At 37.9% G+C, this 20,452-nt stretch overlaps 1 protein-coding gene across 1 annotated transcript in view; it reads left to right on the top strand.

The window, feature by feature from the left end:
• The window catches only part of rb1cc1 (RB1-inducible coiled-coil 1), a 167,810-nt gene that overhangs the window by 106,311 nt on the left and 41,047 nt on the right, over nt 1–20,452 (top strand). Inside the window, 6 exon segments of the mRNA XM_028803522.2 lie at nt 788–974; nt 3,236–3,317; nt 7,994–8,058; nt 8,147–8,250; nt 10,016–10,142; nt 17,795–19,713. Coding sequence (XP_028659355.2) covers nt 788–974; nt 3,236–3,317; nt 7,994–8,058; nt 8,147–8,250; nt 10,016–10,142; nt 17,795–19,713 — 2,484 coding nt within the window.

The raw sequence follows: 20,452 nt of genomic DNA, 5'->3' as shown, positions 1-20,452 counted from the left end.
AGTAGCTTTTCTTGCTGTTTGTCTATGACTGACCGACTTCTCCGGTTTCTCTTTTTTTTCAGTTTATTGCTCTACTTTCTTTAACTTAAAGGCCAATATGTCTCCTCTTGCTCACTGATAAAAAAGCCACTCTCTTTGTTTATACTGCAGGAAGTTTGGTGCAGAAGGAAAAAAATGATGCGCACTGGCTCAACTACCGTAATACCTTGTGTAAAGGAGCAAAATTACCTTAGAAAAGCAGAGACTGAAAAGATTCGTTTTTATCCGTTTTGCTGAAAAAAAGCCGATTGATCAGAGCATCCCTTAACCCATTAATGTTCTTGGAAAACTGCCTTTAAGATTACAATATTTTTCAGTTATTGATTAGGTTTTTTTTCTTTTAAAAACCTCTGACATTTTATTGCTTACTGTTATACCATTTCAGGTTATTTACTGGACTTAACATGCTTAAATTTCAATAAAAACTGGAAAAGGTGTGTATGTGCAACATGAATAAACACTTCACACATTTTTCAATAAATAAATCAAATGGTCATTTAAAAAGGGTGTACTATGTTTACTTGGGTTGTCTTTTGTATTGTATTAAATTTATTTGATCAGATTCAGTGTTGTGTATAAACAAAAATAGAGGAAATCAGGAAGGGGGCAAATTCTTACTCTCTCTTCATTTATATATATTTGACGAGAGAGAGAGAAATCTATAGATAGACTGGATCAAACTACTCTTCTGTTAATGTACTCACTATATTCTTTTAAATTAAGTGTTTACGTTGTTTATTTTTTGCAGATGGTGTTGTTATGTAATGCTTCATGCTGATCAGGATGGAGAGAAACTTCAGGCTCTGCTTCGCCTTTTAACAGAACTTCTTGAGCGAATTCGAATTGTTGAGGCACTCAGTACAGTGCCTCAAATGTATTGTTTGGCTGTTGTGGAGGTAGTTAGGCGGAAAATATTTATGAAACACTATAGAGAGGTAAGAGCTTGAAATATATAACATTCTTTCCAATTTTTCTTATGCTCAATTCACATCTCTTATACCTCTGGTGAGGATTTTGACTAGGTACAGTCTATTTGAAAATAGAAGATACAGTGGTGTGAAAAACTATTTGCCCCCTTCCTGATTTCTTATTCTTTTGCATGTTTGTCACACAAAATGTTTCTGATCATCAAACACATTTAACCATTAGTCAAATATAACACAAGTAAACACAAAATGCAGTTTTTAAATGATGGTTTTTATTATTTAGGGAGAAAAAAAATCCAAACCTAGATGGCCCTGTGTGAAAAAGTAATTGCCCCCTTGTTAAAAAATAACCTAACTGTGGTGTATCACACCTGAGTTCAATTTCCGTAGCCACCCCCAGGCCTGATTACTGCCACACCTGTTTCAATCAAGAAATCACTTAAATAGGAGCTGCCTGACACAGAGAAGTAGACCAAAAGCACCTCAAAAGCTAGACATCATGCCAAGATCCAAAGAAATTCAGGAACAAATGAGAACAGAAGTAATTGAGATCTATCAGTCTGGTAAAGGTTATAAAGCCATTTCTAAAGCTTTGGGACTCCAGCGAACCACAGTGAGAGCCATTATCCACAAATGGCAAAAACATGGAACAGTGGTGAACCTTCCCAGGAGTGGCCGGCCGACCAAAATTACCCCAAGAGCGCAGAGACGACTCATCCGCGAGGTCACAAAAGACCCCAGGACAACATCTAAAGAACTGCAGGCCTCACTTGCCTCAATTAAGGTCAGTGTTCACGACTCCACCATAAGAAAGAGACTGGGCAAAAACGGCCTGCATGGCAGATTTCCAAGACGCAAACCACTGTTAAGCAAAAAGAACATTAGGGCTCATCTCAATTTTGCTAAGAAACATCTCAATGATTGCCAAGACTTTTGGGAAAATACCTTGTGGACTGATGAGACAAAAGTTGAACTTTTTGGAAGGCAAATGTCCCGTTACATCTGGCGTAAAAGGAACACAGCATTTCAGAAAAAGAACATCATACCAGCAGTAAAATATGGTGGTGGTAGTGTGATGGTCTGGGGTTGTTTTGCTCCTTCAGGACCTGGAAGGCTTGCTGTGATAGATGGAACCATGAATTCTACTATCTACCAAAAAATCCTGAAGGAGAATGTCCGGCCATCTGTTCGTCAACTCAAGCTGAAGCGATCTTGGGTGCTGCAACAGGACAATGACCCAAAACACACCAGCAAATCCACCTCTGAATGGCTGAAGAAAAACAAAATGAAGACTTTGGAGTGGCCTAGTCAAAGTCCTGACCTGAATCCAATTGAGATGCTATGGCATGACCTTAAAAAGGCGGTTCATGCTAGAAAACCTTCAAATAAAGCTGAATTACAACAATTTTGCAAAGATGAGTGGGCCAAAATTCCTCCAGAGTGCTGTAAAAGACTCATTGCAAGTTATCGCAAACACTTGATTGCAGTTATTGCTGCTAAGGGTGGCCCAACCAGTTATTAGGTTCAGGGGGCAATTACTTTTTCACACAGGGCCATGTAGGTTTGGATTTTTTTTTCTCCCTAAATAATAAAAACCACCATTTACAAACTGCATTTTGTGTTTACTTGTGTTATATTTGACTAATGGTTAAATGTGTTTGATGATCAGAAACATTTTGTGTGACAAACATGCAAAAGAATAAGAAATCAGGAAGGGGGCAAATAGTTTTTCACACCACTGTAACTTAGAATTGTATTCATTACAGTTACTACATTTATTCTTTGTTAAAGCACTGAATTCTTGCATTATTTTACTGTGTACACATGGCAATAAATTTGACTTTGAACTTGAAACCAAAAGATAGCCAGTTCAATCCATTCTCTTACTCTGCACTTCATACTGTGCAGGTCACTCCAGGTAAGAAAATTTAAATTTGAAGAAATGTAATTCTATTTTTACAACATGGCATCTTTAGTTACTATGTGACATACAGTAAGAATTCCTGATTCAATTCATGTCCCCAAATTTGACAGGTTAGAACAATTGATGGATAAATGGACATTTGTTTGCACAAGTTGACAATTTCTGTGTTGCAAAGTATGTTCCTCCTTCTTATAACTCTAAAGATTTTCAGCATTTACTACTAGATTCATCTTTACTTTGCCATTGTTGAAAAAATAGATTATTTGGCTCATTGTGGCCAGTTTAAAGTGAATCTTCATTGAATAATGGATAAAGCTACATTTTTCTTGTTAACGGTTTGTTGCAGTGGGCAAATGCTTTGGTAAAAGATGGCAAAGAACTTTATGAGGCCGAAAAAGCTAAAAGGGAGTCATTTGGAAAATTGTTCAGTAAGTAAAGTGAAATAATTTTGTGATATAAGTATTGTATTTTTGTTGTTTTATTTTGCACTCTACATGTGTTTCATAGTCTTATTTACGTACGTCTTATTTACTTAAGTTTACTGCATGTTGGTCAAACCCAAAATTAAGAATTCAATGTACTATGTACATGTGAAAAACTTAAGCTCTTTGTTCTATCTTTAGTTTTCTGTGGTTATAGCATCTAAGTACAAAAGTATGTAACCCACTCCAATATTTTCACATTCAGCAACAAAATAAAATATGCAAAGAAGTCAAGTAAAGTCCACAAAAGGTAAGGTGTGAAAATAAAGTACAGTAGTTATTATAAAATGCCTTTCAGATGTGTAGAATTACAATAATACAATTGTAATTTCGTAATAAATGTAATTTAAAAAAGAAAGGCAATTTGCCATCTTCAATCTTAACAAATAAACATTTAAAACAGACCGTATTTACTGGTGTTAAGAGTTTTAAATGGCCAGTAAACTACTGAAATACACAGATTGCAAAATTTTGTTAAATTCAGTTAAATATCTACAGAAAATGGTTTATTTTGACTTGTATTGTTACAGTATAAGAGTTCACTTAAAAAGTACTGAATGGATAAATGTGTATAAATCTTTTGTCATGCAAAAAATTATGATGACTTTCAAGGGGATTGAATACTTTTGCACACCACTGTAAAGGCAGAGGAGATTGTCAAGTACAGTAGCCTACTTATACTAGAGATTTCTTCTTTTTTGAAAGTTTATAGTATGGTTAGAAAAATATTCAGTCAAGTCCCGGCTGACATTGAAAAGACCAAAAATGTGTGTCTTGGCTATTCACCTCACAGTTGGTGCAAATTTATATGCACTTTAATCAGTTTTTGCATCTCAGTAAAATTGGAGGTAATTTAGTGATTAAATAATTATTTCATCAGGTATGTACTAACACAGCTTTTCAAGCACACACACACACACACACACGCACACACACACATTAATCCTAGCTTGAAAGTAAAACAACTTCAGTAAAATGCTATTAAATGTCTTTCAGACTCTCACCTTTAGTAAACAAATTCAACCTAGACATTTTATGGTGCAATGTAAAATTTTCATTTATTTTACAAAATGTTTTGATGTCACTCATTACACCTGATGTTTTTGTTCTAAACATTTTTGTTATCAAAACAGTCTTAATATTTTGCTTCATGTCTATTTTCTTTCCTGATTTATGTGTCATAGATAAAGTGTAACATTAATTTACGTATGTTGTCAGTCTTTCAGAACAGTTTATAGTAGAATCCCCTGTGACAACATGACATTTGCTTATTATCTACTTACCTTATACACATGAATGCAGATTACATTACAGTTTAAATGTAAGTTTCACATAATGTTAAGTTTTAAAGTTAAACAAACATTAAATTGGATTTTTAGTTTTACTGAGTAGCCCACAGGTACAATATTTCCAAATACGATTTCCATTAATTCAGAAACTTTGCAGGACAGTTGTAGCAGTGTGTAATAAAAATAATAGTAGAGAAATCCTCTCAGAACTTATTTCACCTTTATTGCAAAATTACAGTCTATAAAAGGAAGGTGAAAACAAGCTGTTTAGTGAATAAAGGAAAAAAAAAATCATAGAAAAACCCAGCAGCATTAGTGTGTACACCACCTAAACTAATACATTTTAGAAGTCCCTTTTGATTTTATTAGAGCATTCAGTCTTTTTGAGTAAGAGTGTATCGGTTTGGCACATCTGGACTTGGCGAATTTTGGCCACTACTTCTTGCAAAAAATTTCCACATTTTCTAAATTATGAGGACATCTCCTGTGCACAGCTCTCTTTAGGTTACTTCATTGTCTGTTTCTCAACCCCTCTTATTTTTCTGTTTCTAGCTGTGATGATTGTTTAGATAGTAGAATCTTTTCGCTAAGTTAATGAAGATACTTTGCTATTGTTAAAAGAAAAACAAACTTTCTTCTGTTTTTTCGGCTGCTCCTGTTAGGGGTTGCCACAGTGGATCATCTTTTTCCATATCTTCCTGTCCTCTGCATCTTGCTTTGTTACACCAATCACCTACATGTCTTCTCTCACCACATCCATGAACCTTCTCTTAGGCCTTCCTCTTTTCCTCTTGCCTGACAGCTCTATTCTTAGCATCCTTTTCCCAATATACCCAGCATCTCTCCTCTGCACATGTCCAAACCAACACAATCTTACTTCTTTGACTTTGTCTCCAAACCATCCAACCTGAACTGAGCCTCTAATCTACTTGTTCCTAATCCTAATGCAAATCTCAGCATGTTTAACTCTGATATCTCCAGCTCTGTCTCCTGTTTTTTGATCAGGGCCACCATCTCCGACCCATATAACATAGCTAGTCTCACTACCGTCCTATAGACCTACCCTTTCACTCTTGCTGACTCCTGACACATTTCTTCACCCATTCCACCCTGCCTGCATTCTCTTTTTCACCTCTCTTCTGCAATCCCCGTTACTCTGTACTGTTGATCCCAAGTATTTAAACTCATCCACCTTTGCCAACTCTGCTTCCTGCATCCTCACCATTCCACTGTCCTCCCTCTTATTTACACACATATATTCTGTCTTGTTCCTGCAGACCATTCTTCTCATCTCCCTACTCTCGCTACAGATCACAATGTCATAAGCAAACATAATGGTCCACGGGGACACCTGTCTAATCTTGTCTGTCAACCAGTTCATCACCATTGCAAATAAGAAAGGGCTCAGAGCCGATGTCTGATGTAATCCCACCTCCACGTTGAATGCATCCATCACTCCTACCACAGACCTCACCACGGTCACAATTCCCTCGTACATATCCTATACAACTCTTAAATACTTCTCTGCCACTCCCAGCTTCCTCATACAATACCACCACTCCTCCAAAGGCATCCTATCATATGCTTTCTCCAGTTCCACAAAGACGCCATGCAATTTCTTCTGGCCTTCTCTCTACTTCTCCATCTACACCCTCAGAGCAAACATCACATCTGTGGTGCTCTGTCCTGGCATGAGACCATACTGCAGCTCACCAATCACCATTTCCCTTCTTAACCTAGCTTCCACTACTCTTTCCCATAACTTCATACTTTGACTCACCAATTTTACCCCACTGTAGTTACTACAGCTCTGCACATTCCCCTTAGTCTTTAATATCGGTCCCAGTACACTTCTTCTCCACTCCTAAGGCATCCTCTCACTTTCCAAGATTCCATTAAACAATCTGGTTAAAAACTCCATTGCCATCTCTTCTAAACTTCTCCATGCTTCCACAGGTAGGTCATCTGGACCAACACCCTTTCCATTCTTCATCCTCTTCATAGCTGTCCTTCCTTCCTCCTTGCTAATCCGTTGCACTTCCTGATTCACTATCGCCACATCATCCAACCTTCTCTCTCTCTCATTCTCTTCATTCATCGGCCTCTCAAAGTGCTCTTTCCATCTGCTTAACACGCCCTCCACGCTTTTGAGTACGTTTCCATCTTCATCCTTTATCACCCTTACTTGCTGCACATCTTTCCCAGCGTGGTCCCTCTGTCTAGCCAAACGGTACAGGTCCTTTCCTCCCTCCTTAGTGTCCAGCCTCTCATACAACTCATCATATGCCTTTTCTTTAGCCTTCGCCACCTCTCTCTTCACCTTATGTCTTATTTCCTTGTACTCTTGTCTACTTTATGCATCTCTCTGACTATCCCACTTCTCCACCAACCTCTTCCTCTGTATACTCTCATGTACTTCCCCATTCCACCAGCAGGTTTCATTTTCCTCTTTTCTCTATTCAGACGTCACGCCAAACACTCTTTTTACTGTCACTCTTACTACTTCTGCCGTAGTTGCCCAGCTATCTGGTAACTCTTCACTGCCACCCAGTGCCTGTCTTACCTCCTCCCTGAACTCAGCCTTGCAGTTTTCCTTTTTTAACTTCCCCATTTGATCCTTAGCTCTGCCCTCACTCTCCTCCTATTCTTGATCTCCAGTGTCATCCTACAGACCACCATCTTACCCTTCCTAACTACACTTTCCCCTGCCACCACTTTGCAGTCTTCAGTCTTCTTCAGATTAACCCTCCTGCATAGGATATATCCTACGTGAGTGTATCTTCCTCCAGTCTTGTAAGATACCCAATGTTCCTCCCTCTTCTTAAAATACGTATTCACCACAGCCATGTCCATCCATTTCGCAAAATCCACTATCATCTGACCTTCTTTATTCCTCTCTTTGACACCATACCTCCCCATCACCTCCTCATCCCCTCTGTTCCCATCACCATCATGTCCATTGAAATCACATCCCAATAAAACTAACCCCCCCCCCCCCCCCCCCAAAGCCCAACCCAAGTTCTCCTTTTTCGGCCAACAGTAGTCCAATTTCTGCCAGCACCCTCTTGGCCAGCAGTACTGGTGGTGGCTGTTGCTAACCTGGGCCTCAACCGATCTGGTTTGGAAATCTGTATTGTTGGCTGCATATTGGTCTGGCAAAATTTTACACCGGATGCCCTTCCTGATGTAACCCGCCCTATTTATCTGGGCTTGGGATCGGCACAAAAAAAAAAATCACACTGGTTTGTGTATCCCCTGTGGCTGGGTGGAAAAGAAAACAGAAACTTCGATTTGTAAAATTCAATTATAGTATTTTCTCGTTTCTTCCCTCAGGAAAATCTTTTCTTAGAAATCGTTTGTTTAAAGGACTTGATTCTTGGCCTCCTGCTTTATTTTGCGTAAGTATTTGAAATACATAATGAATCATCTTTAACTTACGAAATATTTTTGATTATTAAGAACAATTTCTCATATTTGTTTACTCAGACACGTAAGCCTCGGAAGTTTGACTTTGAGCTTCCTGAAATATCCATATGTGATCTGCAGTTTTTGCAGTCTTGCTGTCCTCTAGAAGTTCAGCCTTTCCTCAGGTATTAATGTTGTAAACATTTTTTGTTTGTTTTATTATTGTACTCAGTGATAATTCCTTACATTTAAATTTGGGAGCATTTAAACATTTCTTATAGCAGCACATACATAGAAACTGTATTACTAGTAATTTGCAATCTCATAAACCAAAAATGTCAGAACTTTTCAAAATGACAATGTGCAGTATTTTTAGGACATGTTATATCCTGCTTTTAGACAAAATGTTTTTTTTTTTCCATTAAGACTTTTCATAAATGTTCAAAATTTAAGACTTTGTTAGCTGATGCCTCTTCTAATTTCAGCTATATTTGTTCTTTAGGTTAATTACAATTTGCCTGTTTCTGTCATTGTATATAATAAAGATTTTTCTGTTTCTCCAAATTAAGTTGGCTTTTTAAATAATATTTATCTTGTTATTTTTAATTTGCAGTATATTAATAAAACATTGTATACATGAAGTTTACTACATTGTGATCTTTGTTATTTTTTGCATGTATCTATATTTACAAATAACAAGCAATCACAGATTTATATTGTATGTTTCAGTTAATTAGCATTTACTGTGCAGTGTAGTGATATTTTTTGATTTTAATAACTTTGCACATTTTGTCCCATGTAGATATTTTCTCGCATTTGCTTATGTGATTGTTAATTGTAGTTATTTATTTGAGTGCTGTTTCCCTGTGTTATTTGAAACAGTGACTAATAACCTCTTTTGATTAGGAAGTAAAATTACAGTGCAAATATTAATGGGCAGAAAATAGCTTTAGCTAACTCAGGCAAAAAGTGTATTTTAAAGGCTCTAAGGAAAATTATTGTTGTTTATGATTTATAGGCATTATTTTATATTCCTTATTGACTATGCCATTTTTCAAATTAATGACTCGACTCTTAAAGTTTTTTTTAGGTCTTAGGTGGCATTATTGTGTATACTTGCAGTTAATTACCTAAAGCAGTTACATTTTCCCAGTTTTCTGTGACTTTTTTTGTACACATCTCAAAGCCAGGTATGGGTTTAATGAAAAATAAAATATTGGTGGCAAACTGATGCCAAATGAATTAAAAAATTTTTAGATAAGTAATAGTCTGTTTTTCTCTTTCCTTATGTCACTATTGTTGATAGAAACAGGGCACTATTAACAACATTATTACTTGCTTCCCAGATTCTAAAAACCATTCAGACTCATCTTTATTAATTACTTTCATGTAAATTAGTACATCAATATCTTTTTTTGTTATGGTGGTGTGGTAGACGTCTTCCTGTTAAGCAAGTGGAGGCAATATTCCAGAAGTTTACTATAATTTATTACCGAAAATTGTTCATTAAGCAGTAACATCCTTTGTACTATTATCCCAGACAGTGGTGTTAGAGGATTTATACCGTCATGTTTCTCCAGTTAATAAGTGAAGATTTTTATTTCAGGTAGTATCTAAGCATTTCACATTCTAAAACATGTTGCCCAATAAGGTTTTTATTCTTATGAATGATATGAGTACATCTGCATCTTTATATGACAAATATTATAAATAGCTTTATTTAGACTATGGGATATATAGCCTGATGTATAAAAAAATATCTTACAAGAGCAGTGCAGCATGTGTGTTATAGCTCCAGGGACCTAGACTCAAATGCACAGAGCTGTCCAATGACTTTTTGTATTTTCTCCCAATAAAACTTAAAACTTTGCTTTAATGCATAATTTAGTGTTATAAAAGATTTTCACTGAATGTAATAACTGTTCAAATATTAATATTTCATTATTACAGGGTTCCAACACTGTGTGACTTTGAGCCTTTAAACCAGCATGTACAGAGCCTTCAGCAACTGGTTAAAGCTGCTCAGAGTGTGGACGAAATGTCACAGACTATTACAGATCTACTGAGTGAACAAAAGGTATTGTTTTTTATTGTATATATTGCTTAAGGTATTCAGCTTGCCCTTATTTGTACTCTTATCAGCATGCACCATTACATGATATTTCTGCATTTGATAGAAAGTCACTGGTTCGGAGAAAATTAAGATTACAGTACAGTATAAAAAATGTTAACTCCACAGTGCAATAAAAGATTAATCAGTGAGTAAAAACATAAAATAAACAATCCTTCTATAAATCAGGATGAGAATGGAAGTAATTATTTTACTAGGAAATATCTCCATTGGATGCTCCTCAAATCAAACATCATTTACTGAATATAAAAATGAAACAAGATGGCAAAGACCGATACCTAAATAGGACTGTAAAGGGATAAACTTACACAACATCATTCAAAGATAGCAGTCCATAAATATATTTTGTAGTAGGATACCACTAGGGATGCAAATATTTGGTAATGTTCCCATTAATCTTAAAAAGAGACCCTGCTTTATGGCAGAATAAATGCAAGGATGGAGTTCCAAGATAAGGTTTTATTTGTGTATTTTATTTGCTGACTTAACTTTAAGTAACAGTGTATTGTGAACTATTTCTTCATATTACTGAAATATAGTTAAAGCATTTCTGTTTAATAATAGGAGCATAGTCAGTCATGTCTGCGGCCTCTTAACTGTCAGGTTGACAGCAGCCTGTCTAATCGTACCTATTGTTCTGGATACACTCAGATGGCCTCTTGCCATGGTAAACATAAGTGTGAAATAATTTATTTACTTTGACTTGCATTGAATGATCAAAACATGCTACTGAATCACAGTTATTGGGGTTGGTTAAATTAGTGAAATTAATTTATAACTTGTTTTGTGTTACTATGAAAACACATACAACCACTTTTCCTTTGAATCATGTAACAACTTCACAGCCAGGTCATTAACTGTGCATATATCTCATTGTAACATTTTGTTTCCACTTATTTCACCTGTCAGTGCTTGATTATTAGCACCATTCAAAAGTCATTTGTGAATGCAGGCTCTTTAAATGTGTTTAATGGAGCTTTTATCGTTTGCATCATCTTTGGAAAATGTTTTTCTATATGATTATAGAATGTGGTACCCTAGCTCAACATTCATGAGCTATGGGTAGTGACCGAAAGAACGAGATTGCGAATACAAGCGGCTGAAATGAGTTTCCTCCGCAGGGTGTCTGGGCTTTCCCTTAAAGATAGGGTGAGAAGCTCAGTCATCCGGGAGGGACTCAGAGTAGAGCCGCTGCTCCTCCGCATCGAGAGGAGTCAGATGAGGTGGCTCGGCATCTGATCAGGATGCCTCCTGGTCATCTCCCTGGTGAGGTGTTCCAGGCACGTCTAACCAGGAGGAGGCCCCGGGGAAGACCCAGGACACGCTGGAGGGACTGTGTCTTTCGGCTGGCCTGGGAACGCCTTGGGATTCTCCTGGAAGAGCTAGAAGAAGTGGCCGGGGAGAGGGAAGTCTGGGTATCTCTGCTCAAACTGCTGCCCCCACGACCCGATCTCGGATAAGCGGAAGAAGATGGATGGATGGATGGATGGTACCCTGGCTCAACATAATTGATTAGATGTGGAAAACATTTGCTGTCAGCAACTACTTTGATTGGTAACATATTGTTCTATCACCTTACACACCATCTGCATTGTTTCCTCTGACCACTCTGACTTGCTAGTGCTGCCAATATGATATTTTGCTGCAGTTCAAACCCATAAGCAGCATGCTTGTTTTGCATATAATAATGCATTGTAAATGTGCTGCTGTGGTATTTTTTCACAGGATTACACAGTGTACATGGTTAGAACCCTATAATGTCTGTTGTTCTTCCAGATATATGCTGATTTGAAAAATTGTTGAAGTACTACCCCGGTGTGAATTTACATCATGTCTCAAAGTCTGTGTCATGCCTTGCAATGCAGCAAAGCAGTTAAACTTCCCAACATGATCTTAATATAAATTTATCAAATAACAGCTAATCATAGACATCTCTAGTCAGTACTATCAAAGAGAATTGGAGAGATTGTTGGAACTTGTAAGTGAAATGACCGAAATGACAACACAGAGAGAAAAGAATTGCCTTTAATCTGTATCTGAATGTGAATCCTGATGGAACCTCATAAACTTACTCACTAAAGATTTCCTGAGAGTTGGTAGGGACAAACCTGTGTATACAATGGTCATCATTGGAATAACAAGGCTCTCTAGTCAGGTGCATTGGCATTATAATCATACACAGTTATTGGGGATTTGAGCTTTGTAAGCCAGAAGAAGAATTCTGAAGGTGATTCAGTATTTGGTAAGAAAGCTGAACAGATATGCCACCTAAGAGGTAATAATGCCACAGTGTTTGCTGTGAGCTACCAATCTGAGTTCTAAACCTGTTTTGTAATACTCCCTGCCAGAAGTCCTGCTTCTGGGGAGTAGACTAGGTAATCAGTATGATTTTTTTTTTTTTTTAGTTGCCGAGGGCATCTTCATGATCCCTGAATAAGCACCCTTTTTCATTGTATGCTCCATTTGAAAAATACTATTCACTGTTGTACCATTTTTACTGTTTCTTGATGGCATAACTTGGAATTATTCTTTGTGTCGTGAAATACTCATGCCCTCCCTCACATTCCTGCTTTTCAGTTACCTTGTCTTGGATTTGTTTTGAATGCTTACCCCCTACCATATGATGCAGTTTTTGATAAGTGCTATAGTGTACTGTGCTAAATCTGGATTTGTTGGAAACGCCTTAACTGATTAAGAAAATTGACAGAAAGATGAACTCTGTTCAAAATATGACAGTTGTATGACTTTTAAATGAACGTGTTAGATTTTACTATTTAAATAAATAAAAGAGAAAAAAGTTCAGGCATAATGAATTAGACATTTATAGACTAATGATTTTGGAAATGTTCAGCGAAATACATGATTCTTATTATTTTTTGGGTCCCCCTGTGTGTATAAATAATAGACACAATAATTTTTTGAAAGATATTCTAGATCTAGAATCCTGTCCCACCATGTCGTATATATAATGCAAAGAGTATGTGACATGTGTTTTGCCCTTATTTGGGCTCATCAGGCGTACACACTCCATACTCCACTGCATCCCCTCGCGGGGATCAAACCTCGGACGTCAGCATCAGAGGTGAAGCCTATTCATCGAAGAAGGTCACATGAACAACCCCAGGGCATGCTGGGAACATCAGTATGGTGACAGGTTTGCAGTTTCGCCAATCCGAGAGGAAAGCCCAACCTCGCAGCAGCAAGAGAATACCTGGGTGAGTCTCTCGTCAGTTTCTTTTAAGGGCGATCGAATAGAACAGGATGAATGTTTTGATGCCGGCAACAAATTGAGATTGCAGAGACGGATCAATCCTGTCAACGATCGTCCGGAGCCATCTCGCACAAAGATCCCTCAGCCACTAAGGACGGAACCTCAGCAGGAAGTTGCCGTTGCGTCCAATTCCCAGACTTACAACGGAAATGCACGAAGCCTTCGCTGACAGCCGACAGAAAAGCCTGAAGGACCGATTGAGCTATGCAAGCTAACTGAGTTATTGGAGCCGGTATTCTCGCTGATTTCACCCTTGGGCACAATTCAAATAGCTATTAAAGAGGTGGAAAAACTACCTAGGCTTCCAATTGAAACCATGAATCATTACCTTCAGCAAAATAAACTGGTGGAAATACTTACTGTGGATTCATGCAGGTGAGTGAACCCTGTGTAGTACATCATAAGGGGGTGCAGTGTGAACTGTTCTCTGACCTTAGTGAAGAGAAACAAATAGCACCCACTCCAACAAATATTCCATGTGCCTTTAAATATATTCCACCTGAACTACAAGTCTTGGGGGTTGCTACTCAGACTGAGGTCAGGATGGAAAGAGAAACAGGAACAGAGTGTAAAGTGGACCCTGATAATGGGGAAGGGATCCAACAGGCTGTTGTTCCTACAATTATAAGTGGAAATGTGGAATTATTGTCCGGAGTGGAGCGTACAGTCTCGGAGGGGTTGTCCTTGACTGATGAGGCCTTTCCGGAAAAATAAAAGAGGAAGCCGTCCGAAGGGACCCCAGATCATGTAACTGGGTGTCAAGTAGGGCGGACTCCCACAATAAAAATGGGGAAATGTGTTGTTAAGGCCACACAAACAGTGAAGGGCCCTAGTCTAATTAATAGAATGTCCCAAACCTCACAAAGGCCATACAAAAATGAGGGCAGTCGGTCCATTGAGAAGGACATGCCCTATAAATTACAGGCAGCCAATCAGGGTTGCCAATACCAGTAAAGAGGAATATGCCCCGGAAAGGGCAGGGCTTTCTCAATTCCTAGTCTGTTTCAAAATTATCAAAACATATGTTTTGCCTGTGGTAAGAGGGGACACAAATGGAGACATTGTACCCACCAGTGGAATTTGCTGGGGGGGCAAACAAGAACTTCAACTACTCCCCCGCATATTTTTTCTCTTTATTGCAGAGGTGCAGACAGAGATGTTGGTGATGTGGATTTTTTGGACACTCCTCTGTGCTGCACTAACCCCCTCGTTGGACTGGCTCCTGTGACTGATAGGTCTCCGCTGTGGGGGGAGATATGTACATGCCACACGGGATGGACGGACATCCCGACCAGGAAAGGAAGCCGACCCGGAAGGAAAAGATGGATGGACAGACCCTATAAAAGTAGAGATATCACTAGGGAACTGTTATTCCCCCAGCACACTAGATGGCAGCAGTTCCGGATATCCACACCCAGTGGGAAGCCAGCAGGGCATGATGGGAAATGTAGTCTGGCAGGGCAGCCCTGCTGGGGTCACGGGGTACCACAAGAGGGTATTCCAGGGAAACAAGCTCCCTACACTAATAATGGACTTCCGTGTGACCCGTAAGTACTTCCATCAGGCAATCACCCTGGCACCGGAAGTACTCCTGAGTCTGTAATAAAGGGGACCACACTCCCTTATTCAGGCGAATCGGAATTGGGTGGTGAGTGGAGTATATACGCGACTGGAGGAGAGCAGTGCAGTGGTGAGAGAGAGTATACTGTGGAGAGAGAAAGACAACTGTTTTATTCTTTGTGTAAATACTTTTTGGAGGTATTTAAAATAAAACCTTCATTTATTTTGATAAAGGACTTTGCTTATGTGATCGTGTCGGGGTTTGGGCAGGCTGATGCCCGGGTGTCCATCACAATATATATATATATATATATATATATATACACCTGCTCAAAAAAATTAAAAGGAACATTTTGAAAACACATCAGATCTCAATGGGGAAGAAAATCATGCTGGATGTCTTTGCTGAGTGGGTAATACGTTAGGAACGACAGGATGCCACATCATTTCATGGAAATGAAAATTATCAACCTACAGAGGGCTGAATTGAAAGACACCCCGAAAATCAAAGTGAAAAAATGATGCAGCAAGCTAGTCCATTTTGCCGAAATTTCATTGCAGCAACTCAAAATCGTACTCAGCAGTTTGTCTGGCCCCCACGTGCTTGTATGCATGTCTGACAACATCGGGGCATGCTCCTAATGAGATGAAGGATGGTGTCCTGGGGGATCTCTTCCCAGATCTGGACCAGGGCATCACTGAGCTCCTGGACAGTCTGAGGTGCAACCTGGCGGTGTCGGACGGACCAAAACATAATGTCCCAGAGGTGTTCTATTGGATTTAGGTCAGGCGAGCTTGGGGGCCAGTCAATGATATCAGTTCCGTCATCCTCCAGGAACTGCCTGCGTACTCTCGCCACATGAGGCCAGACATTGTCATGCACCAGGAGGAACCCAGGACCCACTGCACCAGGATAGGGTCTGACAATGGGTCCAAGGATTTCATCCTGATACCTAATGGCAGTCAAGGTGCCATTGCCTAGCCTGTAGAGGTCTGTGCATCCCTCCATGGTTATGCCTCCCCAGACCATCACTGACCCACCACCAAACCAGTCATGGTGAACGACATTATAGGCAGCATAACATTCTCTACGGCTTCTCCAGACCCTTTCAGATCTGTCACATGTGCTCAGGGTGAACCTGCTCTCATTTGTGAAAAGCACGGGACGACAGTGGTGGACCTGCCAATTCTGGTATTCTATGGCAAATGGCAATCGAGCTCCATGGTGCCGGACAGTGAGCACAGGGCAGAGTAGATGACATCGGGCCCTCAGGCCACCCTCATGAAATCTGTTTGTGATTGTTTGGTCAGAGACATTCATACCAGTGGCCTGCTAGAGGTCATTTTGTAGTGCTCTGACAGTGCTCATCCTGTCCCTCCTTGCCCAAAGGGTCAGATACCAGTCCTGATGGGTTAAGTACCTTCTATGGCCCTGTCCAGCTCTCCTAGAATAACTGCCTGTCTCCTGGAATCTCCTCCATGCCCTTGAGACTGTGCTGGGAGACACAGCAGACCTTCTGGCAATGGCATGTATTGATTGATCTGTCAGACATCCTGGAGAAGTTGGACTACCTGTGCAACATCTGTAGGGTCCAAGTGTTGCCTCATACTACCAGTAGTGACACTGACTGAAGGATTCACAGGTCTTATAAAATTTGTAATATCAAGAGAAATGGGTCTCATTTAAGCCACTTCAGACCACTCTAAAATGAAGTTTTGTTAGTAGGTCACAATGCAGAGATGAATGAACACTTTACTGGTGCTGTATTAGTGGTATGACTTCCGAAAGAAGTGTATGTTAGGGTCTTGTTACATAACTGTAAATGAGTAGTTGTAGTACCTTAACTAAAGTGTCATCAAAACTATTATTTCATTTTGGCCAGAAAACAATAATGATGATTTGTGAATAATTGCCAAAAGTAAATACAGTACTTCCTCAAAGTTTTAGCAAAGACTGAAACTGAAGCCAAAAAAGAGACCCCTTCACTATTCATTGCTGTGCTACAAGCCAGGAATGCTTTTGCATTTCTGTTGTTTATTTAAAAATGAACAGCTTAAAATAGACCAAATTAAAGATTCAGATCATAAAACATATGGAAAGATTGTATAACTAATTTAAACATAAATGGAATTTTTTTTTTTTTTTTTGTGAATTTGAAAAAAATGATTGACATTTTTCTCATTGACCACATCTATTTAATGTAAAAATTAAATGACAATTTCCTAGACAGCTGATTCCCCTCCAAACATGTTTTTGATCTGACTGCCAAAACAGGACAATGTTGTACATTGTATTTTCTTTTTTTTTTCTGTGTGTTCTATGCTTATTCTTAAGTCCATGATATTGATATTTTTCTTTAGTAAAAACAGTAACTCATTGTATTGAATTAGATCAGATTACACTTATTTAGTAGCTACTACTACATAGTATGAATAATGCATTTGTATAGATTTGTACAGAAAAATCATTTATAATTCTCTCTGAAATTGTATGATCAGAAATTCATTTTTAAATGAAACTTTTTCATAGGTCTGTAATACTGAATTTCACATTACACAAAACAAGTTCACTTTTTCACTCCAAAATTTATACTGCTCCAAACTTGGTGTCTGTTTTATATGCTGTATTATTAGAATTAATATGTCAAATGAGAACTGCAGCCTTTAATTTTTAAAAATCTTACTCATCTAAAACAGATTCTTGTCAAATGTTCATAATAAAATTATTTTCATATGCATTAATATTTTATATCATTGTTTCCAATAGGCATCTAGTAGTCCGCCAACTCCAAGCCCCACGGCAGTACCAATGGCTTATAGCACAACAGAAAACACTTCTACCTCTTCCAAAACTCCACCATCATTAAGCTTTCAAGGAGCTTTGTGTCAGCCTTTGAGTCTCCCAGCCCCTTTAGAAGAACTGTCTCCGGATAGCATAGATGCCCATACATTTGATTTTGAAACAATTGGCCATCCTAATATGTATCCAGGACTGAAGCAAGAGTCGTTAGATCTGGACTCCTTAGCTGAAAGCCCAGAATCTGATTTTATGTCAGCAGTTAATGAGTTTGTCATTGAAGAGAATTTGCCATCACCCAATGTGATAAGTGATCCACAAAGTCCTGAAATGATGGTGGAATCTCTCTATTCATCCGTTATCAATGCAATTGACAGCCGGAGAATTCAGGATAATACTACTCTTGAAAAAGAAAGTTCCAAAGTTGCATTATTAAAAGCATGTATTGAAAAGTACCGATCCGCTGCTGAAGAATCGTTGTCCAGTTTGAAGAGCATTAAGGAAGATCTTTGTCATTTCCAAGGACTTGTACAAAAGGAGCACAGAGATTTTTCCTTTGTTCTAAAGTCTGTTTCTGTGGAAGTTAAAAATATAATTGATAACATTAAGATTTTACATGAAAAAGACTTGAAAGAAATGCATCAAAGTGAATTGCACATTTTAAAAAAAGATTATAGTGATGAAGCAAAGAAATTGCTTGAAGAGTCTGAAAAGAACCAGAAAGACATGGATGAATTAAAAAATGTTTTAATGGAACTTGAAGGCCAATTGAAAAAGAAAGAGGAAGAACTTTTGCTTTTGCACAGTCAAATGGAAATGTTTATAGAGTCTGAGAAAAATTCCATGCAAAAGTTACAAGTTCTTGAAAAAACAGTTCAGGATCAAAACAGTGAAATAGCAGAGTCTTTAAAAGTTAGAGATTTACAAAGTGAAGAATTATGTAAACTTAAGCATGAGGTTGAACAGAACAAAAACACATTAAAGCTTGAATTGGAAAATTTGGAAAAAGAACACCTCAGAGAAGTAGAACAGACATTGCACAATAGATATGCCAAAGAAATAGAGGAATTAAAATGTGCAAATCAAATAGATAAAGATACTTTGATAAAGGATAACAGAGAGAAGTTAGATCATATATTGGAACGACATCATTTAGAAGTCAGTGAACAAGAAAAGCACATAAAAGATCTCGAATATTGTGTATCTCAGCTTTCTGAAACAAGATGTAAGCTTGAAGTGGAAATGGCCTTAAAGGAAACTGAATTAGAAGACTTGAAAAAGGTTTTTGAGGCTGTCAAATCACAGGAACAAGACATAATAAGATATGAAGTTCAAAAAGAAACAGAAGCTTTAAAAAAAGAAATCAGTAATTTACAGTATCAACTTCAAGCCAGAAGTGATGAGTATGAGGTAGGAATTTCAGAAATTAAATCTCTCATGAGAATAGAAAGAGAGAATTGTATATCCGAGTTGGTGGACAGGCATGAAAAAGAATCTTTTGCTGTTCATTCTGAACTTTTATTGATACAACAGAAAGCTATTGACATTGAAAGGACCCTTAAAGAACAAATTAGGCAGCTGCAAAATGACTTGGAAAATCAGGTTAAAACACAGGAAGAAGAGAAGGAAAATACATTGAAAGAGCAAAGACATTTTAAGACTATTATTGGTGAACTTCAGGATGAAAAAGAACATCTAAGCAACACTTTAGAGATGGAGAGACAAACTCTTCGTAATGCCTTCAGTAAAGAAAAAGAAGAGGCAGTAAAAGCTGCTGTGGCAGCAGCCATCAAAGATCTGGAAACCCAGAAAGAAGCCATTGAAGCAGAACTGTTCCAAAAAGTTAAAGAACTTGAAAGTCAAATTAAAGAAGATAGACAATTAGACAGGTAAGAAAGAATTATATACATCTATTGTTACATACATTATTTGGCTGATTATTTAAAGTTAGTTTATGGTGCATGATACTATTTACAGTACACATTTATACAAATTAAACATTAACAACATAAATAATTTTGCTGAGAGACAAAGAATGAATTAGGGTATTAAATTACAATCCATATGGTTTTCTCTCCAATGATGTTTAAGCACATGGGCGGCATGCTCTGGGTAGCCTTCTTTGTACATTATTTTTGCTTACAATTAAACTGAATTCTTATTTCTTGTTTTTTTTATTCCATGCAATGTTACCCAGTTTTGTCGTTCTGGAGTATACCTTTAGAACCTTTACGTTGTCTGTTAGAACATGTATTTTACTCTTTAAATTATTTTTGTGTAACAATAATTAAAAAGGTACGCGCAATCAAATTAGTTACACATGTCAGGGAAATTTGGCCTAGAAAGTTTGTTTTTTTTTGTGCTCTACATTATCAGGAGTAGGATTAAGGATTATTAGGTTGTTTTTAATTGGTTATAATTTTCATTTTTAACTTTATAGGTAAAATTAAATGCTGCCTCATCATCTAGCTGTCCATTCATCCATCATTTTGACCGACTTAAGCAAATTATAAGATTGCAGGAAAATTATCAGCAGCAACACAGAAATCAACCCCTGTTCAGAGTTCAACATCACAATCTACATTCTCTCCCACACTCACATATTACAAAGTACAATTGGCAATCCTT

The sequence above is a fragment of the Erpetoichthys calabaricus genome, chromosome 6, assembly GCF_900747795.2.
Source record: "Erpetoichthys calabaricus chromosome 6, fErpCal1.3, whole genome shotgun sequence".
Lineage (NCBI taxonomy): Eukaryota > Metazoa > Chordata > Cladistia > Polypteriformes > Polypteridae > Erpetoichthys > Erpetoichthys calabaricus.
This window is presented reverse-complemented; position numbering and strand designations above follow the sequence as displayed.